This window comes from Psittacula echo (genome assembly GCF_963264785.1).
Source record: "Psittacula echo genome assembly, chromosome: 4".
Classification (NCBI taxonomy): domain Eukaryota; kingdom Metazoa; phylum Chordata; class Aves; order Psittaciformes; family Psittacidae; genus Psittacula; species Psittacula echo.
Window position 1 is genome coordinate 95,953,535 of NC_137738.1, and position 24,574 is coordinate 95,978,108.

A 24,574-nucleotide genomic window follows, 5' to 3' on the forward strand; every position below is an offset into this window, starting at 1 on the left:
TCCACTAGGACTCCGAGGTCCCTCTCCCCTACACTGCTCTCTAACAGGTCCTTCCCCAACCTATACTGGAACCTGGGGTTGTTCCTGCCCAGATGCAGGACTCTACACTTTCCCTTGTTATATTTCATCAAGTTATTCCCTGCCCAACTCTCCAGCCTGTCCACGTCTCCCTGGATGGCAGCACAGCCTTCTGGCATGTCAGCCACTCCTCCCAGCTTAGTGTCATCAGCAAACTTGCTGACAGTACACTCAATTCCCTCATCTAAATCATTGATGAATATATTAAATAATACTGGTCCCAATACTGACCCTTGAGGCACTCCACTAGATACAGGCCTCCAACTAGACTCTGTCCCATAGACTACAATTCTCTGGCTTCTCTCCTTCAGCCAGTTTGCAGTCCACCTCACTACCTGATCATCCAGGCCACACTTCCTCACTTTAGCTATGAGGATGCTGTGGGAGACTGTGTCAAATGCTTTGCTGAAGTCAAGGTGGACCACGTCCACCGCTCTGCCATCATCCATCCACCGTGTTATTTCCTCATAAAAGGCTATGAGGTTGGTCAAGCATGACTTCCCCTTGGTAAAGCCATGTTGACTGCCCCTCATAAACCTCTTATCCTTGACATGCCTTAAGATGGCACCGAGGATAAGGTGTTCCATCACTTTCTCAGGGATGGAGGTGAGGCTGACCGGTCTATAGTTACCCGGGTCCTCCTTCTTGCCCTTTTTGAAGACTGGAGTGACATTTGCTTTCCTCCAGTCCTCAGGCACCTCTCCCGTTTCCCAAGACTTGGTAAAGATGATGGAGAGTGGTCTAGCAATGACTTCCGCCAGTTCCCTCAGCACTCGCGGGTGCATCCCATCTGGACCCATGGATTTATGGATGTCCAGATTGCTCAACTGGTCTCTAACCCATTCCTCATCGACTAAGGCAAACTGCTCCATTGACCTGACTTCATCTGAGGTCTCAGGGGTACAGGGCTCAGTGAAACATTCTCTAAATATTGAAGTTAAAGAAAAAAAATAAAAATATCTGTTTAAGATGCAGATTAAGAACACCATGGACCATTACTAGAATGATTAGTTATGGCTTCCTCTTGTAGGCTAGCTGTTTAAACAGCATAAAAACCTGAGAAACCCATGTCAAGCTACACAGAACAAACTACAGGGAAAAAAACAGCCACATAGGTTCTGGCACTTGTAGAAATAAGAAACAAACCACGTACAAAGTAAGGACATTAAAGTTTCAGCATCCTGGAGCAATAAGCTGTTTTAAGTCTCATTCATATTCTCCTGACCCTGATAATAAATGGCAAGAGCAATGCTATGTGGACAATCCCTTTTCATAAATTAACAGCCAATACAATCTTCTCATCCCTTGACGGGCAGCACCGTAACTCACTGGAGTGAGAAAGTTATCTTTATCAGTTGAAATGTCAAAGGACAGAAAAGTCAAGGAGTGATTAATGCTCCCTTCCAAAATATAAAATCAAGACAGCACAGCAGGTCTTTATGTTACCATCAATAATGCTCTCCTTTTCTATGCTCTGTAGCACATAGAATCATAGAATAGTTAGGGTTGGAAAGGACCTTAAGATCATCTAGTTCCAACCCCCCTGCCGTGGGAAGGGACATGCCACACTAAACCATGCCACCCAAGGCCTCATCCAACCTGGCCTCGAACACCGTCAAGGATAGAGCATTCACAGCCTCCCTGGGCAACCCATTCCAGTGCCTCACAACCCTCACAGTAAAGAATTTCTTCCTTATATCCAATCTAAACTTCCCCTGTTTAAGTTTCAACCCGTTACCCCTTGTCCTCTCACTACAGTCCCTGATGAAGAGTCCATCCCCAGCATCCTTTTAGGCCCCCTTCAGATACTGGAAGGCTGCTATGAGGTCTCCACACAGCCTTCTCTTCTCCAGGCTGAACAGCCCCAACTTTCTCAGCTTGTCTTCATACGGGAGGTGCTCCAGTCCCCTGATCATCCTCGTGGCCCTCCTCTGCACTTGTTCCAACAGTTCCATGTCCTTTTTCTGTTGAGGACACGAGCACTGCACACAATACTCCAAGTGAGGTCTCACAAGAGCAGAGTAGAGGGGCAGGATCAACTCCTTCGACCTGCTGGTCATGCTCCTCTTGATGCAGCCCAGGATACGGTTGGCTTTCTGGGCTGCAAGCGCACACTGAAGCCGGCTCATGTTCGTTTTCTCATCGACCAACAGCCCCAAGTCCTTCTGCGCTGGGCTGCTCTGAATCTCTTCTCTGCCCAACCTGTAGCCATGCCTGGGATTGCTCCCACCCAGGTGTAGGACCTTGCACTTGGCATGGTTAAACTTCATCAGGTTGGCATCAGCCCACCTCACAAGCGTGTCAAGGTCCCTCTGGATGGCATCCCTTCCCTCTGGCGTATCAACCGAACCACACAGCTTGGTGTCATCAGCAAACTTGCTGAGGGCACACTCAATCCCACTGTCCATGTCACCGACAAAGATATTGAACAAGACTGGCCCCAACACCGATCCCTGAGGGACACCACTTGTTACCGGTCTCCAGCCAGACATCGAGCCATTGACCACAACTCTTTGCATGCGGCCATCCAGCCAGTTCTTTATCCACCGAGTGGTCCACCCATCAAATTGATGTCTTTGCAATTTAGAGACAAGGATGTCATGTGGGACAGTGTCAAACGCATAAAACTGGACAAAATTTTATTGCCTGAGACAATTTTTTTCATAGCGAATTTTTTGCATTCACTGCCCAGTAGGCTTGAGAAGACATTTCAGGGGGATTGTTTGTTCAGCTGGTTTAGCTGGATTTTGTTTCAGGAGGTGTCTGTTCATGGCTTTCTCAAGTAAGAGCATGCCATCTGAATAAGTCTTCCCATATAACCTCAAAGACCCTAGAGAAATTTTTGGAAAGTTGCTTTGGTTTGGCTGCTCCTTTACTGGTTGGCTTTGTTGTTATTGAGAGAAAGAAGTCATGCAAAATACTAAGGAAATAGGTTTTTAATAGATATTTAATAGATATTTAAACTTCAATGTTTTCCTTTTCTGGATAACAAATTACTGAAAGAGATAATCCCTAGAAATAAGTAAAGATAGCAGAAGTTTAGAACACAAATTTAAAGCTGCCCATGAACGCATATGTGATCTGAACGGCCCAGGACATTCCAAAACTCACACACAGTCTCCTAATGCTACTATTCTCCTTTGCTGCCAAATGCTACATTGCACATGTGATTCTTAAGCTGCCACATCCTGCATACTTGCCATAGACATCACAAAGTTACAGTCCAGAATTACAGCTTCAGTTAAGAATTTTTTTCTTAACAGATTCAGTAGCATAACAGGTTTATAATTCAAGTTGACAAACTTGCAACTTTTCTTAACTAATGTGCATGACCAGGATAAATTATATGTTTCTTTCCTCCACTTACTATTAACATGGTTGAACCACTTTCCCAACCCTGATAAACAATTACTGGAGACTAAAGAGTTTTTTTTTTATGCAAGCAAGAGTTATCCAACCAGCCTAAAATCAAGTCACTAGATGAATCGAAATTCAACAAACTGATCCTATCACCTATATGGCCCTTCCCTCCTTCTCCCCAACTCATTTCAGAAAAAAACTTGTATTTTCCTCTCCGCATCTAAAAGTAGGCATTTTCTTCCCTTTCTTGTAACAACAACAACAACAAAAAAAAACTTAAAAAAAAACCAAACCAACCCCAAACAAAAAAAAAAAAAAGAACAACAAAAAAACACCCCACACAAAAAAAACCCTACAACCAAAAAAAAACACCACACCTGGGTTTGTCTTTGAATTCAAACTGCTTCAAATATTTTCTAAAGATACATTTTAAAATAGAAACCTTTTCAATTAACAGAAGTCATGGATTAACTTCTCCAACACCCCATTATGGGTTATAGCTTCAACTAGAAGTTTTTTGCTTAAAAAATTGCTTGCTGAAAAAGACTCAAAAAACTCAGTTGGAGTTCCCAGGCTTTGCTCTCTTTGACAGTTACTTTGCTTCCCCCTTTCCCCTCACTGCCAAAATTCATTAAGTGAGGAAGCAATGTGCAACTATGCCTCCCTCTGCCTATCCTACTCAATAAGGTACAACAGAAAAAAGTTGGAAACTACAGAGACAATCAATGGGAATAACCAAAGGTAAGAAGTGTGTGATCATCCCTTCTCTGTAAAAGCCAGAGGAGACTGAAGAATCCTTAAAGAAAGAAAACAATCAATACATTAAGATTGATATCAAGTTGTCGATTTTTTTTCATTTCACTTACATAGGAAAATGTATTTCCTTGTTTTTACTTCCTGCAACACTGTAAGCACTGATGAGATCAGCAGAGCAACATTTAAAATAAACAGCTGATACTCTTCTACAGCATAAGCAGCTAAGCTGTTAACTACCTGCTGCATGATACAGAAAACACCACATATTTGGAATGAAAAATTGAAAGAATTCTTGGAATAAAGTGTCATGAAACTCTACTACATCTAGAAAACATCTAGTTAAGGAAGATTTGAGCCACATATTATAGACACTTGAGAACCTTCAGGTAAAAGTTGCAATGTGCTTGCCTATACCTATTTTTTTGCCTGGGCTACTCCTGTTGTCCATTTGCCTTCTGGCCAGATCTGCCAGGACCAACGTCATCTTTCAGCACAAGATTTTGCAGGAATGAAACTTACAGGTGTCCACACACATCAAAATTCAAGATGTTCTATAAGCATACTTCAAAAGTTTTGCATAAAAGCTTAGTAACGGACCCCACCATGAAATACTAAAGAGAAGACTTTTCAGTTCATGGGAATTATCATGCCGTGCAATCTTGACTGGAAAAATCTACTCCATGTTTAGAATTAAATCCTTTAAGTCAGGTGCATAGACAAGCCATGGAAAATTCTTTTTAAAGTATTTTCCCCTCTGGCTCAATTTGCCATTTTGAAAGTATTCAGTTCACCATAGGAAAAAATTGGGAGAAGCATTTTAGATTCTTAAAGCTCTCACAGAGTCAGAGCAGCACTCAGTAACTATCTATCTCCTCTAGATTCTAAAAGAGAGCAACATCAAAAAAAAGATACAATTGAAAAATATCTCATCCCTGGAGAAATCAGCAATTATGGAAAGCCAGTTGTAACAGATACATTTCTTGCTGAGCAAAAAGCATGAGTTCACAAAAAAAACCTCCAGCGAAACCCAGACCACTCAGCGCTGACTGCTAAGTTCATTCACATTCTCAGCAATGCTACGAAAAAATCGTTAACTCCCTCCTGTCTCCATGCCTTTCTCATTCTTAAGAGTTTAGAAAAATAATATTTGAATTCAAATACAAGGAATGGAATAAACCAATTTCAACACCACCATAGGCTGGAAGATCCCTGTACCTGAGTCCTTTATAAAGTCAAGGAAATTATTAAAATGCTGTATTTATGTCCCCATTTATTACAAGGTTTTTTCTTAACTGATACTTATAGTTTAGCACAGATTTATTTTTCCCTCAAATTTCCATTATCAGTAACTCCAGTGACTCATGCGGGAACAGAGAGCAGCAAAACTTTGGAAAAGTGGCTATTAAAATTGAAGCAAATCAGTTGAGAAGGATTTCAGGCATCAAAACACCACTGCAGTCTTCAAACTCAGAAACACAGCTGAGACAGAGAAGAAAGACAGAGACATGAACACATATATGCAGGGCTTCCATTTTTCTATCATGCTTTTGTTTACAACAAGCAGCAATTCCAGCTGAACTGGGGCACATCTGAACCACCACATACACCCCTGCACACAGTGCATCAGCCTAACTGGGCTGGAAGCGGTGAATGCTGCAGGCATGGGTAGCCTGCCCTATGTGCAACATACACTCTATGCTTCTGCATTCAGAATTCATTAGTCTCTCTGCTTATACTGCACAACTTTGTAGTTTTGTTGCAGAAACAGAAATCTCACAGAGGTTAGAGATACATGCAGGTTAAGTCTGCACAAAATTCCAGATCTGGGGACAGATCACTGTCATCACTAAGGCAGATTTTGCCTTCTTTTCCTATTTAAAGAAACTATCAGCTGTGCCATACCATAACGCCACACAAATATTAGCTGGTTTTAGCCGGGGTGGGTGGGGGTGTGTGTGCATGTGTGTGTTGTATTTTTTTTTCATGTTTTTTTCTGAGGCACCGCTTCTCCCCCTGCTTTAACTTTCTCTGCCTTTTCAGCAGTAGAATATGACTGGAGCCCAGTAAATTAACAAATTGCAGAGATATTCAACTCCATTTCTTCAAAAAGAGCTGGCTTTTCCTGTATTGCTGTTTTCATTCTATTGTTTATATCGGCTTGGCAATTCTTCCTATTCTTTTCTTTGACAAAAGAGGTCCATGCTATTGTAGTTTCCCTATCCTACCAACTGCATTTATTCAAACCTGCAGATTAGTTTTCCCTCCAAGGACACGCTTTCAAAAAGGAAGGTCTAATTCAGTTTTCAGGTCAGAGTCCCATTCTTTCTATTACCAATAGCAACAGCATGTTGTTTTTTTTTTCCTTCAAGGAGGCCTGTCTCAAAGACTCATCTAGTTGAGCATGAGAAATTTTTTTTTAAATCTCTTCCCTTATAAACGTGTGCACATCGAACCCAGACTCCAAAGCAGTTTGGCAGTTGGGCAGTTTGCCCCAACGCATCTATGAAACAGTATCTTTTTGCTGAAAGACAGGCACATTTTTAAGAGTAGGTTTTGCATTTGGGTTTTATTTTTCTAAAAATATTTTGAGAGTAGACAAATCTTTGCCTTTTTGTTTTTTAAATCATGTCTCATCATCAGCAAAAATGTTATGAACAACTCTGCATTTGAAAACTTGTATGTCACATACCGGAATAGTTCTGAACATAACGCATTTAAGTAAGGCACCAAGTACTGATCTGCTAGAGGTGACAAAGGTATATATGAAAGATATAAAAATGAAGTAGCGTTTCCATAAACGGTTTTGTTATCCAGTCAATGCTTTTGAAGAATATGCTTGATTCCAATTTTATTATATTTATTTTCAAAATTATTTCAAATTTATTTTTGTGATAAGAGGAATATAAAAGCCTGAGATTTAAATATTCTTTTACCCCTGCTGACACTTGCACACTTACCAGAATTTATGATTTCTATATTTTACTATAGGTACACTGTAAATTATTTTAGACTTTACCTTCAAATCAGCACTTCCATAATTCCACTACATAAAGATATGGAGGCATGAAAAGTAGCCTATATTTAATACATACAGATACATATATGCAGGATCTGCAAGAGAAGTTTTTTAATCTAATCCAGAAACTCATTAATCCAAAGTCTATATCTTCTCAAACAGCAATGGGGAAATCATTTCTCGTTTCTCTTGCTCTGCATTCTTACAGCTCTGGAACAGTTTTATTACGTCACAATTATTCTAGAACTGAGGATGAAATATAATAAGAAATGCAACCCAGATATTTAGTCTTAAATGTCTATGTGCTGCATTTTTCATACTGCATGAAAACATTCTTTTCTACCATTACAGTAGTTTAGTAGTCAATTATTAAATGCAACTGTATAACTGATTGCATGTATTTGATACTGAATAGCTGGAAACCTATGTGATATAGAAGCAGGGGGCAGATTTTATTTTCCAGGAATATCCACAGCACGTGTGACAAATTAATCTAGACTGAAGTACAGCTGGTGCCTAAAACACAGTGTAAAAAACACCACACATTTTGGGAACACTGATCTGCATAAACTAGGGGGAAAAGTATCCCAGCTGCTTTTGGCTGTCGCTGGAAACTCCCCTTCAGAATTCCTGCTGTGCTCTTTGTGGTGACAGGTCTTTTGAAGCAACTTTGCCACCAGAGAAGAAAAGTTATGTCTGAATTCACATAAACAAATGAAGCTATGTTTTAATGATGTGTTTAATCTTTAATAGAATTTGGGGAGACAGGAACTTTTTTTTTTTCTCCTAAAACAACCTAGACTGAATAATCTAAACATCAGAAAAGTCAACCACCACTACACAGCAGTTTAGAAGCTCACTGTGTTTTGGTGGGTTTTTTTTCCCTTGATGTATACAATTAAAGTTGTGAGGCAATAGCTTTCACAAAATCAAACTGGACTATTTTAAAGACACAGCTGAACTCTGAGTAAGATCAAAGCTGTCATGATACAGTGAAAATAGTCCTTCAGAATTGCACATTTATAGAGTGTAATGAATGATCATGAAAGAAATTTTGTTCTAAACCCCGTAAAAAGATGACAAACAAGACAATGACAGCAATACATTTTCATGAGAAAATCTGGGAAGGCAACCCAAGGACTATGTTCTAGACTATGCAGGCAAAAGACAGGACAAGTCAGGCAGGAAGAAGCCAGAAACGGGGAAAATCTTAGCGCTCTGTGGATAAACAGCACAGGCATAGCTCAGCTCACATGCTATAGGAAGGTATGCAAAGGCTGCTACTGGCCTGCCTGAAACCTTCTCCATGCTGAACACATGCAGCTCTCAGCCTTAAAGTGCTCCAATCCCCAGTCACCCTGGTGGCTCTCTGCTGAGCTTCCTCCAGTTTACTGAAGCCTTTCCTGTACTGGGAGCCAGTATTCTAGATGCAGCTGAACCAGTCTGATTACTCAATCTCCTGGCTGCTCATGCAGGATGCGCTGCTGGCCTTCGCTGTTGGCTGATGTCCTGCTTGTGCCCACCAGGACCTCCAGGTCCTATTCAGCAGAGCTGCTTTATAGTCAGTCAGTCAGTCTCCAGTCTCTATTGTTGCAAGTTTCTACAGCTGCAGGAACAGGACTTTGCATTTCTCCTTGAAATCCCCAAGGCTTTTGCTGGCCCATTCCTCCCTTCTGCCTGTCTAGATCCCCCTAAATGACAGTTCAGCTGCAGCATAGCAGCTTCTGTATAACTTCCCTCCTTCCTCAGTGAGAGCTCCCTAATAGCCTGAAGTTCTCATTCTCCTCTTCAAAAACCCCTCATGACTAATAACTCAGTAGTTTTGCCAGCTCACTTTCTGCAGCAGCTTTCTGACTGCAGTGAGCTGCTTCTGCGGCTTTCCCAGATCCCCACATATGCTAATTTGCAGGACAGCTTTTCTTCCTCCAAACCACTGCATTCAACTTTTACATGGACCACAAGAACCTTCCCCGCTTGTACCAAGTCAATCCAGACAGGAATACGGGTGTCATCATGACAAGTTAATCTTTCCCTTAAAAGTTATTTCTTCTACTTCATAGTAGAAGGTAAGATCTGAGGTTTTGGTTTGGCTTGTTCTTTTTCCTCCAAACGTATCCTCAAAATAATAAGCACATTGACCCCTTTACCTCTAAACTGTTTTTCTTTTTTCCCATAGTGCAAAGGAAAAGAAGTGCATATAAAACTTATGCCCTTCCTATTTATTTCATTGTAGCACTATACAAATTAATTCAAACAAACAAAAAGAACTGACCACCAGATTAATTATTTTAACATAAACATTGCTGAACATCACCAAAAAAAAAAAAAAAAAAAAAAAGGCAGTTCAGTTTTAGAGAGAAGAAAATATAATATAAAAAAAAATGAGGACTATATATTACACAGTTCCTCAGACATTCAGTCAGCAAACCCATTTACATACACATACTGAGAAGAGATAAAGCTTTAAGAGTTTTATTGAAACTGCAGTGCCACAGGCAATAACTAAAAACCTAGTTCAGGAGAAGATATCATTATGGAAAGGCAGAGTTAACTGCTTACGAACCTCTTAGTTTAAGTGTGTAGCATTTATCTGTTCATACATCAGAGTCAACTACATGGAAATCTTCAGGTTTTAAAAGCTTTACTAAGTTTATAGAAGACATTTCGATTCCCACCCCAGTTCATCAGGCAGATGGAGTACATCCACACTCTCCAGTAAAAATTCACTTTCAGCCATGACTGAAAACCAATATTTGAGAAAGAAAAGTTAAGGAATAAAAAAGCAGAAACATGTAAGATGTAGTAAAAATCTTCCCTCTAACATACCAACTAGCGTAATGTGCAATATAGCAAACTTATGGCTGTTGGGGGAACCATACATTTGAATTTCCCCACCATCTGTGAGTTTAACATGTGAGTTGTAATGTTACAATATAGTAGTTGAATGTAGTTACAAGGGAAAGAAAATTAAAAGAAAAGGCAATATACTGCGATTATGTATTTATAATGGTGGTAAAGCATTATTTTCCCCAGAGATTACCTTTAAAAAACCTGAAGGCAACAGTCTTAATTATAGACTAAGAACACTAGATGTAACTATTAAAATAGAAAGAGCTATCATCTTCTTTGAATACCTAAACTTTTACCACCTTCACTCTAGCTGTCTTAACAGATGAAGTCTGTGCATCTGATGCATTCTTGGGAAGGAGCATGAATCCATATGACTAAGAGACAGCGAAGATTCAGGAGGCATCATTATAAAAGCAGCTAAGAAATAATATGAAAAGAAGTAGGAAAACATCACAATCACAATTCTGGAAAAACACATTACTGAGTAATGTCAAGTCTATCACAATACCAGTTTGAAGCCGACAGGCATGTAGAGCCACCAATGCGTCTTAGTATTTCAGATTCCTTCTTAATTCCAGGAGCTGTTGAGCTCATAAAACTCACAGTCCTTTTCAAGAGCCTCATGAATACATAAATCCTCTGCTCAGACATTACAAACCTCCTTCTGAACAGTTCTGAAAGCGAGCCCTCAAGATGATAAGCTACAAAACATGTGCCAAAACTGAGAAACAAAAGGATATCCACCACTTGAGACTTTTCACAAGCTGATACAGGGAAAAAAATACCTGTATATTTCCTAACAACCTGGCCCAGAAGACAGAAAAAAGAAAGTCCTTTTACTTCCTCTTTTGTTATGCCGACTCTTCCTTGATTGATAAGACCTTAAAATTTTTGTGACACTGGTCTCTAAATGCCATTCTGATGGAAATGGCACGTGCCAGTAACAAGAAAAACAAACACTTTATGCCTATATAATGCACTAGCAAAACACGCATTTGTCTCCGTAGGTACTTCAAAATTACTCTCTGCAGCTGAACTGGAGGCTCCAGACCAAAGCTAAAGGCAGTTACAAAGCCATCTTTACAAAAACATAGATAATGAAATTCTTCAAATACAGCACTTCCGTGTGCATTCATGTGGGTGGTGGTGTACAGTAAACAACTGTTTCAAAGCTTTTGCCTTGGCAATAGCTAGATGTGCTAATTTGTTACCTGTTCCATGTATAGACAAGACAGCACCTGCTATACAATCTTGAGCTTCTCATCAGCCAGATTCCCCTATAGATGGGGGAACTGTGAGAACACAGTGTTCTGTGGTGAAGTTCCATTAGGGTAGGTGTCACCTCAGAAAGCTCCAGTTGGAAACCAACCCGGTTATCATTTAAAGTGCTCCATGTACACAGACACAACATGGTCAATTCCCAGCACTACTTCATCCTACACACACAGAGCCACATATGAAGACCTAGAATACAAACTATAGTCTGGTTGTTTTTTTAACTCCACCAAAATCTTTTCTGCCTCCAGAGCTGCACACTCCCCATCAAGAGGTCTGAGCTGCAGGAGGCTGAGCAGCAAAGCCACCATCAACAAGGCATGAACAAGGCACTCGTTAAGCAAGGCCACCTGGACAGGCTGTACTCTTAACATAGGCACTATTAAGCAGATGGTCCCTTGTCCTGGTTTAGCAGTAGCAGTCATTTTTTCTACTGGTGCAGTGCTGTGTTTTGACTTTTGACCTGGGAATAATACTGATAAAGCTGATGTTTTCAGTTGTGGGTCAGAATGTTTACCCTGACCAAGGACTTTGTGAGTCTCATGCTCTGCCAGGGAGGAGGAGAAGCCAGGAGGAAGCAGAGACAGGACACCTGACCCAAACTAGCCAAAGAGGTATTCCATACCACAGCACGTCATGCCCAGGATGTAGAACTGAGAGTTCCCGGAAGGGCTGGATCATGGCAGGGTGGGGGTGAGGTACCGGTTGGTGAGCGGTTGTATTCTCTTGCTTGTTATTTCCTGTATCATTATTACTATTAGTGGTAGCAGTAGTGATTTGTGTTATACCTTAGTTATTAAACTGTTCTTATCTCAACCCGTGGGAGTTGCATTCTTTTGATTCTCCTCCCCGTCCCTGCAGAAGCGGAGGGAACAAAGGTGGGGGAGGGAAGTGGACTTCGTGGTTCTGATTTACGGCCTGGGCTTAAACCACGACATCCCTGTTAGTGATCTTATCACACGGACCACAGCAGCAAATTACCCTACTGGAATCTACTGGTACAGACAATTATGGCCTTGAATTTTCGGGGGGGGCAGGGGGGGGAAACTAAAAAGAGTTAAAAAGAAATCACAGGAGATCTCTCTTTTTTGCAGCTGAAAGGAGAAAATCCATCTGATACGCAGCATGGACCCTACTTCCTAGCTACAACAGTGTGAAATTTAAAAAGGAAGACCACACTGATTCACTTCCTGACTCAGAAACCTTTATAAGAATTGTCTAGACTCAAGTTCATGAAGACAGATGGAGTCATTCTCACCCCTTATTCCAAGACCCCTGTAATTACGACCTTCATAAACTGAAAAGACACTAAGTGGTAATACCACCAACATTTTTCCTACCTATTAAAACATTGGTGTTTATTTTTCTGCAATGTTCTTCTTTTGCTTGCAAGATTATTACAGTCAGTACTTGCAACTTTTTATTATTATGTGGGAATAAAATAGTTTTGTAAGTTGTACCATAACCTTGTTCAATCAGTTATTTTAAGACAAATTATGTCTAGGTACTGTGTTCTATAGAGAAGCTAGACAGCACACTCTTTTAAACTGGATTTCATAACAAGAACTATGTAACTACAGAATGCTAATAATTCTGTTCATACTAATAATCCATAAAAAACCTAAATGCTAGAACTAAAGGCCAAATAAACACTTAAAATGACCAAGAATTTCAATTCAACTGTATCCTGGGCTGCATCAAAAGGAGTGCGACCAGCAGGTCGAAGGAGGTGATCCTGCCCCTCTACTCTGCTCTTGTGAGACCTCACTTGGGAGTATTGTGTGCAGTTCTGGTGTCCTCAACAGAAAAAGGACATGGAACTGTTGGAACAAGTCCAGAGGAGGGCCACGAGGATGATCAGGGGACTGGAGCACCTCATGTATGAAGACAGGCTGAGAAAGTTGGGGCTGTTCAGCCTGGAGAAGAGAAGGCTGCATGGAGACCTCATAGCAGCCTTCCAGTATCTGAAGGGGGCCTACAAGGATGCTGGGGAGGGACTCTTCATCAGGGACTGTAGTGAGAGGACAAGGGGTAACGGGTTGAAACTTACACAGGGGAAGTTTAGATTGGATATAAGGAAGAAGTTCCTTACTGTAAGGGTGATGAGGCACTGGAATGGGTTGCCCAGGGAGGCTGTGAATGCTCTATCCTTGGCGGTGTTCGAGGCCAGGTTGGATGAGGCCTTCGGTGACATGGTTTAGTGTGGGCTGTCCCTTTCCATGGCAAGGGGGTTGGAACTAGATGATCTCAAGGTCCTTTCCAACCCTAACTATTCTATGATTCTATGATTCTCTTTGATTCGCACAGATTCATTTTCCTTAACATGAAACAAGAATTCTAAAAGCTGAAGCTACTTGGACTGGGGAGGAGAGAGGGAGACTCATCCCATTAAAAAAAAAAAAAAAAAAACAAACCAATAAAAAGTAACTTGTTAAGATCATAAGAAACTGTTACTTTGTACAACTTAAGTCTACTTCATTAGTATAGTATTCTCATTAACATGTATTTTATCAATACATATTTAATTCTATTAATAAGACAATTTTAGGGAGTGTAGCAATACTGCAAGTACTGTTAGCAGTTTTGTAACAGGGAAACAGTTTTAGGAAAGGTTTAGATCAAATATACACTATCTTTTTATGATTATGTGATGTGAGTATATAGGATTTGGTCTCATCCCCATTTTGTAGCTGCCCAAAGACAAACATTTCAAAGATATACAGTATTAACTGTTCTGCAAGCTGTGAACCTGGTCATAGCACTGAAAAGTTTTATCTACCGCAGGAAGAAGGATTCAAACTATATACATCCATTTTTCAACGGCAGAATAAATTAAGTTCTTAACCCATAACTTCACATTTTTACTACTAGATCACAGGTGAAATGTTTTATTTTAACTGTCATTTTGCCCCTTGGCACATAAGTCAGTTTCTTAAACAAACCAACCAACCACAACAAAATAAAAAACCAAAACCAAGAACAAACAACCTTTCAGAAAGAAGAGGAACCTATTTATGAACACCAATAAAATATCACAGCCACATTTAAGAAGATCCTTCTTCTCTCCATCTCACATTACAAATCTTATAAAACTGAAGTTGGAACGTATTTTACCAATTTTATAAACACTGCACTGATTTCTCTTCATTGTCCTGTTACCTTAAAGATTAAAACAAGTGTTTTCACACCATAACTACATAACTGTGGTCCTAATACTACCAACATGATAAAATGGGCATGATAAAATGGGCACTGGTAAGTACTGGATATCATGAAATAAAAACAGAATTCTACTCAGAAGGGACAAAGGTTATAAGTATTACAAGCTAGGGAAAATGTCAGGGGAATAACTTGATGAATTAAAAACCCCTCTTTTACATGCAGAACTATCCCAATGGGACTACTGAAACTTTGAAGTATAAAACTTAACTATAATTCTAGAAGACTACAAAAAAAAAAAAAAATTCTATTAGCTACTTCAAAAATTATCCCTCTGAAGTAAGGGTTCAAAGTCCTACTGTAAAATATTAAATAATGAAATCTGCCCAGTTCTTTATGGGTACTGAACAATACACTTCAAAACTAAGATCATAATTGAAGAGTTTGAAAGAAACACTCTAGAAGCAAAAAAAATATTCTAATTAATACATAGAACATTATTACGATGTTCAAGGAAGACTCTCCTATAAAAATGTATATGAAATTGACAGTAAGCTAACAGTTTATGCTGAAATGAAAGAGTAGGAAAGTATAAAGCTTTTCATAATTCTACCTTACCAAAATGTGTAAGAAACGGTAAGAAAAGGACTGATGATTCTGAAGTTCCTGACTGCTCAATTTCAAAATCTTCACATTTCAAAAAAAAATGCAGAAAAATATAACTGCTTCCAGGGAGCTAAACACTTGTATTATTAATTTCCTAATGTTGCCTGTCATTATGAGCCAATTACACATGGACTTACACCTGTGTGGGCAGTTTCAGGTCAGAAAAGGCCATGCTTCCTCTTACGTGTAATGGATGCAAGCACATTTAAAGTCCCTAGTTTCCTGACAATAACCAAAAGAGACCACAAAGCTGCTCTGAGTGGAACAAAGTAAAGCAGAAAATGAAGCCTGGTCAAGAATATACAAACAAAGCTGTTTTTTTGATTCCAGGTAATAACCAATAGCAAATTGTCATATATGAAAAATAATATAAGGATCAACAACCTAAATATCTTTCTGGGTATCTATTGATGCATCCTTACCAAGCTTCAGGCAACAAGAAAGCATATTCATGAGGTGAAGTAGTCTCTGGAAAATTGGAGAGAATTGCCTGTCTGTGTGGAAGTAAAGCTGATCCATGGAAAGTGAACAAAATTTCCAAGGCTCTGACATTGCTTTCCTGAAAGGCAAAACATTAAATTGCAGAACCAGCTTAAGACTGATTTAGACTGAAAAGAGCAAGAAATGTAAGCTTAGGTCATGCAGAAAATACTTAATTTTAAAATTTTCTTTAGCAATAAAGAAAATTATTTCAGGGTCACTGAATATATTTATTTACAACCAAACAAATATACCTCCCACCTCTTAAACTCCCACTGAGACTCAACAAAGTTCACAGGGAGAAAAATGCAATTGAAATGCAGAAATCAATACCAAAACAAAATTACAGTCTATCAAAATAAATATTAATACCCGAGCATAAGTTCTTGCTGAAAGTACAATATTCTGATTTCTGAACTTCTTGAAGAACTCAGCATCATAGTGCTGCTCAGCTGCATGAGGCCCTCCAAGGATTTCCTTAAGAAAAAAAAAAGATAGAAAGGATTATAAAAGATTGAGTTCCATGCAAGATTTACAAAAGCATCAAAAAGCCTACATGTTTCTGTATCTTAGGATAAGTATGAGATATACATAGAAAAGCATGCTGTTGGGTTTTATTTGTTTAGGTATAAAAAAATATACATTTTTGATTGATAAGCTAAGCCAATTCTCTGCTTTATTTTAATTAGGATTTAGACAATGAAGTTACAAAGAGATGTAGTAAAAGTCATATGTGACTAGTGCCAACTGCAAAGTTAAAAAAACTAAGTAAAATACAGTCTGACATTCCAAAAACTTTCACTTCAGTAAGCTCATGGAAGAACAAGATTCATCAGAAAATCTGAACAGAACTTGCTAATTAGACTGGCAGAGGAAAATAATAGCAATCCTGCACCAACTCCACATCCCATGTTGTTGCATAACTTAATACCCCACTGATACAGTATGTTCAAAGAAGGTCTCTGCCAAATTATACCTCTCAACATTAGAAGCCGGCATTTGCAACAATAAAGCAGGAGAAACATGGCAGCTTGAACAGGAAGCAGATTACTTTTATCAAGTAACAGACTACAGCATTTCAAGAAAACTATAACTTTAATGCTAGAATACATAACAAAAAAAAGATGTGATAATGTGATGAAGTTGTCCCAGGACTACCTGTGGAATGAGAATTCAAAAGAACTGTAGGTAGTTACCAAGTTTCCTCACCTTGTAGGTTTCGAGTCGATCAAGGTAAGTTAAGAGCTTTAGCCTGCTACGGCAGAGTTCTTTTTGTTCCAGTGTCAGCCTGTGTTCAAAACAGAAATTTTCAGGCTTGCAATCGATACTGTACATCATGTACAAGTGAAGACAACAGTTACACATTTTAATGACTTTGTGCACTGGAATGTATTAAGAAATTAAGTAAACCAAGAACTCTGACGCAATATAATGCCAATTAAAATTTAAATCACTTTCCTATTAGCAATAACATGCATGCGAGTAATTGCATTCTTGCAACTGTGTAGTTAGAATAAACCTGTAACTCTGAAAAAACATGGCCTAACATTTCATTTACTTTGAAAAGTTTACTGATAATAGCAGTTCTTGACACTTCTTGGCCTCTTTTTCCTTTCTAGTATCCATTTCTTCATCTGGTGACAAAAAGTCTTCATAGGGAACTTCAGTGTCCATCTCCCCTGGTAAGATAAATCTGGAAGACAAAACCAACAATGTAATCAATGTTGAAAAAGATAAAAACAAGTTTTGTTGCTGTAAAGCAGCAGGCACTCATCACAAGCCAATAACAGGTATTATCTTGTTTTCCCCCACAAAAAAAAAACTCCAACAAACAACAAACAAAAAGCCCAACAAACCAAAACACCAACCACACATCTATGATGGTTGCCAGAAGTTTCAAAATTCCACAGGTAGCAATGGGATTAGCAGCACCTCTACAGGATACAAGAGAAATGGAAGAGGTTGTTCTTTGTGCAGTCATCTATTTCTGCCACCAGGAACTGAATATTGAATAGAACTGTCTCTGCATGTATTTCCCCACCAACCCACTGTGTTTTCCTTTGTTCTCCTCCTCACCTGAACCACAGAAGATCATTGCAAGTTAGATCATACAACAAAACACATTTATAGGAGTAGCTGCATCTTCCAGAAGAGACAACAAAATCAGATTCTCACAGAAAAACAGTGACAACAGAAGTTCTCTATGATGGAGAAAATAAAGGGCATCCAGAGAAGACAAAATGCAGTACAAAATAAACAGTAATTTTACTTTTTACAAAGGTAAATAAGAATAGGTACCTGTGGATATCTTCAGAATAGTCTGATTCAAAGCATTAACTTTATATCCCATGAAAGTATCTTAACATTTTCATTAATGGTTGATAAAAAATATTATCAAATATAAGGAAAGGCTTTCATACACACCACTCTTTAGAAAAGAAAACAAACAAACAAAGAAAACCTCTTCCCAAACCTGCCACCATCTTCTCCTTTTCCTATGGCCACAAGAGCCTCCAAGTCTGTGCCTTTCAAGCCATACTGAAGCAACTTCTTAGCAGCATCCACATTCTCTGGAACTCTTTCCAAGCACTCGTGAAGAACCCATGCACGCTTCTTAATTTTGCTCTGTCCGAGAACAAGAGAATATAGTGTTACATGCTTCAACACAAAGCAATGAAACTGGAGATTGTTACAGTCGTTTAAGGTGTTTCTTCCACTCAAGAAGATGTCAAGTTAATCTGATGATTAACAAAGTGAACCAACAAAAGAGGTGAAAATGAAAAAAAAAAATTTCCTCAGAGTATGTGTGGCAGAAAAGGGCACAGAAATGCCAAGTGGTTTAGCAGAAATTTCACAACTGGAACAGATGTTATTATTCATATCCCTTAATTAGTACCACTCCTTACACTAAATTAAATGTGACATTTGGGGACTAAAACGCAATTTTTATAAACCAAGTGTATTCCACAATAGCACTAGGATCATTTTCAGTACCAGCCTCTTCACATGCCAATAGGATTCTGTGACAGAAAAGACACACCAGCACCACAAAACATTATTGGTCATATCTGCTGATCTCCAGTTGAGATTACATAGCACATGGTGAATGACTACTTGTAAAAATCCTATTTTGACTTTCAAATAATATCTGACTTGAGAGAAAAAGAAAAAATTTAGATGGCTTTTCTCATAATCTCTTGAAAGACTTTACCCTATAGCATCATTAGATTGTGCAGCTTTGACAACACTTGCCTGCTAAGTTTGAAGTCTTTTTTCTAAGCTAAAAAAAACCCACATTGGATTTCACTGAAAAGCTACAGTCAGTTGCAGATAGCAGAGTTCAATGTAAATCTTATTATTCAAACTTTGCTATATAGCTACAGATACCAACTTCACCTTCCCATTTAATTTTCTAAAATATTTGGAAGTTATTTAAATGCTTTATATTTCTAATTATTATTATTCATTTGCCAGGCAACAATCTACTGTTGATTACATTACAGAAAGCATGCTGCTATTAATGGAAATTAGAAGATACTCCAAATAAAAGATTTTGGTTAACTTCTGTCGTGGTTTAAGCCCAGGCCGTTAATCAGAACCACGCAGTCTACTTCCCCCCCCACCTTTCTTCCCCCCACTCCTGGAGGGACAGGGAGGAGAATCGAAAGAATGCAACTCCCACGGGTTGAGATAAGAACAGTTTAATAACTAAGGTATAACACAAACCACTACTGCCACCACCAATAATAATAATGATAAAGCAAATAACAAGGAAGAGAATACAACCGCTCACCGACCGGTACCTCACCCCCACCCCGCAGCATTCTAGCCCTTCCGGGGACTCTCCGTTCTACATCCCTGGGCATGACGTGCTGTGGTATGGAATACCTCTTTGGCTAGTTTGGGTCAGGTGTCCTGTCCCTGCTTCCTCCCGGCTTCTCCTCCTCCCTGGCAGAGCATGAGACTCACAAAGTCCTTGGTCAGGGTAAACATTCTGACCAGCAACTGAAAACATCGCCTTTATCATCAGTATTATTCCCAGGCCGAAAGTCAAAACCACAGCACTGCACCAGCTACTAAGAAGGAGAAAAAGTGACTGCTGCTGCTGAACCCAGGACAACTTCCAAGGTCTGTTGATCAGGCCTTCAGCTAAAAAAGTAAGATAACACTCTTCCACATAACAGGAAATGGAATTTGCAGAACAGCTCTCCAAACTGCCACCAATTTATGTTGCATAAATTGGAACATAATTGAGAATTTAATTTCAGTAACAATGACACTGATAAGAAAACAAGTCAGAAAACACAAACCCACCAAGTAGTCTTGAATTGAAGCAACGTTAACAGTCGATTTCCTCCACTGTCTTTGATACACAAGATCAGAATCAAGCCCATATGCTTGAGCCAAAGACAAAGCTTCCCCATATTCTTCATTATCAATCTAAAAAGCAAACACATCAAAGTTAAAGTAATCTGATCTCCATACCAAACAATAAAGTATTAATTCTGTGTACAGAAGCAGGTAGAAGGATAATTACTGTAGGTATGATTAAGCAGGTAGGAAAGAGAATGGCTCAAGATATAGATGAGTAACACTGAGATCTGATGGATGTATCTACAAAATCAGAGATTTTTCCTCAAGAAAAAGGAAGATGTTATTTAGGTAACCACTACAACATCAGCACTCCCTGGAAACTCTAACAGCTGTACAGTGCGCTGCTTTACCATCAGAACTATTGAAATGGACAAGACAAAGTACTCTTAAGTACTAAGAGTAATCTTAAAAATTAAAAAGTATCTGTTCAGTAAAACTGAATCACAGCCCTAATTTGTATATAAGCCTGAATAAAAACCATGCAGGTAAACTACACTAACATCAGAGTATAAGTTAACCCATTCCCTGGCTAATAACAAGCTAAACTAATTTCCTTCAACCTTTTATTATATGTAAACAGTTACATGAGTACACTTCCAAGTTTGGTCAAGCTAATGATGCACAATGTCTCATCAGCGACCTGCAAACATCATCTCATTTGAATTATTAAAATGCTAGTTTTAAACAATGATCCCTTCAATTAGGTAACATGGTATGCTTAGAATTATGCGCCTAAGTCCTTGTTAATATAGCAAGAATTAAAAGAAAAACACGAATTTTTTTCCTAAATAAAGGTGATTAAGGAGCTGTGAGCTTTCCTTCTATACTTACTTTTCTCTGGTAGAGCTCCTCCGGAGTTGTGGATCTCAAACTGACAAGGCGGAAATTCTTTGTAATAGTACGTGGACGTTTCCGTGGAGGAGCAAATCGCTCCATTTCTGTCACAAAGTACAGGCCTTGCTTTAGGTAGCTGAAGTATCTGTCCTTGGCAGAAGTTTCATCATCTGAGTCAGAGTCATATTCTCCCTCATCTTCATCGCCTGGCCTGCTCTCCAAGCGTAATCTTTTTGGAACAAGTTTTATCTCACACTGCAAACAAAATAGGATATGAAGCATCCACCTAGTAAACCTCAACTAGTTTGGTGAGAATTGAGTACAACTCCACTTCCAGTACTCCAGATTTCAAAATCAACACCTTTTCTCTCCTTCTCCTTTAAATTCTTTATTTCTTAGCTTGCTTCACATGATCTACAAAACCTGATTGCATCTGTCTCCTAGATCTGAGACCTCATCCCTCACCTACTGAAGAAAAAGTGAAGGTTTCTTAATAGTAACCCAGTATTACACTAAATGTCGTACACCACCCCAGAGAGGACAGAACTATGGAGGCATCTTCGTCCACTATTGCACACCTTACTGCGGCATACAGCGGTGTTTTCAAATCTTAGCTATTCAAAGCAAGATTTTCTGTTCAATGCAAATGTAATCTTAGATTACATCCTTAGGCTGTAATATACCAGCCACTGGCTTATCTTATTTCCAGAATAATGAAACATTTCAAAAACATACAAGCAGCTTTGGTACTTACTGACATATTGTAATAAATATTATTTTAAACTTTCATTTAAGATGTTTAAGAACTATTTTAGAGTAACCCTTAGGGAAGAGTAGTTTGCTTTGTTTCACACAAACCCAGTTAACTTCGTTATGTTCTAATCACTCCTGGAATCCTACTAAAGATCAACAACAAAAAATTATCTCTTACATGGCTTTGTCTTAATTGAAATTTGTTCCTCATTTCTTTTAAATACACTCCCTGGATAAGAAGCATCTGTTTCAAAATAGGAGAGGGATGCCTGCAGTATTCCTCAAATGCAGTAGCACACAAAGCAGTTAAAACTGTTGACACAAACTGTTTCCTGCAGCAAGATTCCTCTCAGTCAGACTCAGCCTTCTAGGAGTTTTGCTTCTACTCTCCAGAAGTTATTTGACAATCAAGCTTTTATTAAGACAGTTAAATTGCAGCAAGTTCAGAATTTCCCTGCAACACTTACCTAGACATGAGGAAACAGAATCACTTTTTCTATTAGTAATAACTTATTTTTAACCACACCACACACACAACACCCTTAATATTACATATACAAAAGCAAACTGTTCTACTACATTCCAAAACAGTATCCATCTGTGCACATTCCTCACCTCCAGACTTAGAAATCCTCCATCGTGAGCTGAAGTGACCTGAGGAGAAATCTCAAACCATTCACATGATTTTCCTAGCAAGTTTCTTAATGTCTTGACTGATGATACGGTCAGAGCACCAGAGCAGCGAGCCAAGATGACACAACTGTCTGCCCACCAATTGACATCTATCAGTGGGTAATAGGATTCCTTATCTGAAATAAACAAACACGTAAATAAGAATGAACCATACAAAGAAAGCTACCTTAAAGCACCAGATAGTTAATCACAGGTTACTTCAGTTAATAAGAGATTTCATCTGATAACCTAATTTCATAAACGTTGATTATTGTACGTACATCCTTGATTCTTTAAGTTTATATTTTAAATCAATTATATTTTACTAAATCAGTTCTGCATTAAATAAAGCTGATAAGGAGAAAAAATTAAAAAAACCTACACAATTGTGAATGTAGTTATTTTTTAATATTATTTGGCAAAATTCACAGTAAACTGATTTAATTGCACAAAATATGACAAATTTCAGACATTTGATAAAGATCTGCTTCAGTACTTCCCAGGCTATCCTTGACCCAGTCTCCCTGGCAACAAATGCCACACTGAGGAAAGTCATAAAAGGTTGCACTACTTTTGAAGACAAGCACCAGGCCTGGCAGGTGGGGAGGGGGAGTTGCTATTTATGTTAGGGATAGGCTAGAGAGTATGGAACTCTGTCTGGGGACGGGTGAGCAGTCGACAGAGAGTTTGTGGGTCAGGGTTAAAGGGAGAACAGCGATGGGGGACATTACTGTGGGGACTTGTTACAGCCAGCCTGATCAAGAGGAATCTGAGAATGAAGTGCTCTACAGACAGATAGGAACGGCCTCACACTCACAGGCCCTTCTTCTCATGGAGGACTTCAACCACCCTGACATCTGCTGGAGCGACGGTATGGCCCGGCACAAGCAATCCAGGAGGTTCCTCGATTGTGTGGAAGGCAACTTCCTTCTGCAAGTAATAGAGGAGCCGACAAGGAGAGGTGCCATGCTCGACCTCGTGCTCACCAACAGGGGAGGGCTCGTTGGAAATGTGACGCTCCAGGTCACCCTTGGATGCAGCGACCACGAGATGGTCGAATTCAAGATCCTCAGGACATTGTGAAGAGCGTGCAGCAAGCTCACAGCCCTGGACTTCAAGAGAGCAGACTTTAGCCTCTTCAGGAGCCTGCTTAGTAAGGTTCCCTGGGATATAGCCCTAGAGGGCAGAGGGGCCCAAAACTGTTTGTTGTTATTCAAGGATCACCTGCTCCAAGCTCAGGAGTGTTGCATCCCAACTAGAAGGAAGTGCAGCAGGAGGGCCAGGAGACCTCCTTGGATGGATAAGGAGCTGCTGAGGAAAATTCAAAGGAAAAAAGAGGCTTATAGAGGGTGGAAGCAGGAACAGGCAGCCTGGGAAGAATACAGGGATGTTGTCCGGGAAGCTAGGGACCAGGTGAGGAAGGCTAAGGACCAGTTAGAATTCAACTTGGCTAGGGATGTTAAGGATAACGGGAAGGGATTCTATAGGTACGTAGTGAATAAAAGACAGACTAAGGACAAGGTAGGCCCCTGCGGAAGATATCGGGAGAACTGGCTACCCGGGATTTGGAGAAGGTGGAGGTTCTTATTGACTTCTTTGCCTCAGTCTTCACTGGCAAAGTCTCTGATCACACCACTCAAGTCTTGGAAGGCGGACGCAGGGACTGTAAGAATGAAGATCCTAGGCCTACTGTAAGTGAGGATCTGGTACAAGACCATCTTAAAATCCTGAACGCACACAAGTCCATGGGACCTGACGAAATCCATCCGTGGGTCCTGAAGGAGCTGGCGAATGAAGTTGCTAAGCCACTGGCCATCACATTTCAAAAATCATGGCAGTCAGGTGAAGTTCCCGATGACTGGAAAAAGGGAAATATAACCCCCATTTTCAAGAGGGGGAAAATGGATGACCCGGGGAATTACAGACCAGTCAGTCTCACCTCTGTGCCTGGCAAAATCTTGGAGCAGATTCTCCTGGAAGACATGCTAAGGCACATGAAAAACAAGGAGGTGGTTGGTGACAGCCAGCATGGCTTCACTAAGGGGAAATCCTGCCTGACCAATTTGGTGGCCTTCTATGATGGGGCTACAAAACTGATGGACAGGGGCAGAGCAGTTGACGTCACCTACCTGGACTTGTGCAAAGCCTTTGACACTGTCCCGCATGACATCCTTGTCTCTAAATTGGAAAGACATCAATTTGATGGGTGGACCACTCGGTGGATAAAGAACTGGCTGGATGGCCGCATGCAAAGAGTTGTGGTCAATGGTTCGATGTCCGGCTGGAGACCAGTAACGAGTG

General features: G+C 39.7%; 1 protein-coding gene across 1 annotated transcript in view; it reads right to left on the reverse strand.

The window, feature by feature from the left end:
* The window catches only part of NBAS (NBAS subunit of NRZ tethering complex), a 191,572-nt gene that overhangs the window by 134,771 nt on the left and 32,227 nt on the right, over positions 1-24,574 (reverse strand). The window contains exons 14-21 of the mRNA XM_080615036.1: positions 22,217-22,410; positions 20,846-21,103; positions 19,955-20,080; positions 18,114-18,265; positions 17,199-17,333; positions 16,850-16,928; positions 16,013-16,117; positions 15,583-15,719 (exon numbers count right to left, since the gene is read on the reverse strand). Of these exons, the coding sequence (XP_080471162.1) occupies positions 15,583-15,719; positions 16,013-16,117; positions 16,850-16,928; positions 17,199-17,333; positions 18,114-18,265; positions 19,955-20,080; positions 20,846-21,103; positions 22,217-22,410 (1,186 nt within the window). The remainder of the gene's footprint in view (positions 1-15,582; positions 15,720-16,012; positions 16,118-16,849; positions 16,929-17,198; positions 17,334-18,113; positions 18,266-19,954; positions 20,081-20,845; positions 21,104-22,216; positions 22,411-24,574) is intronic.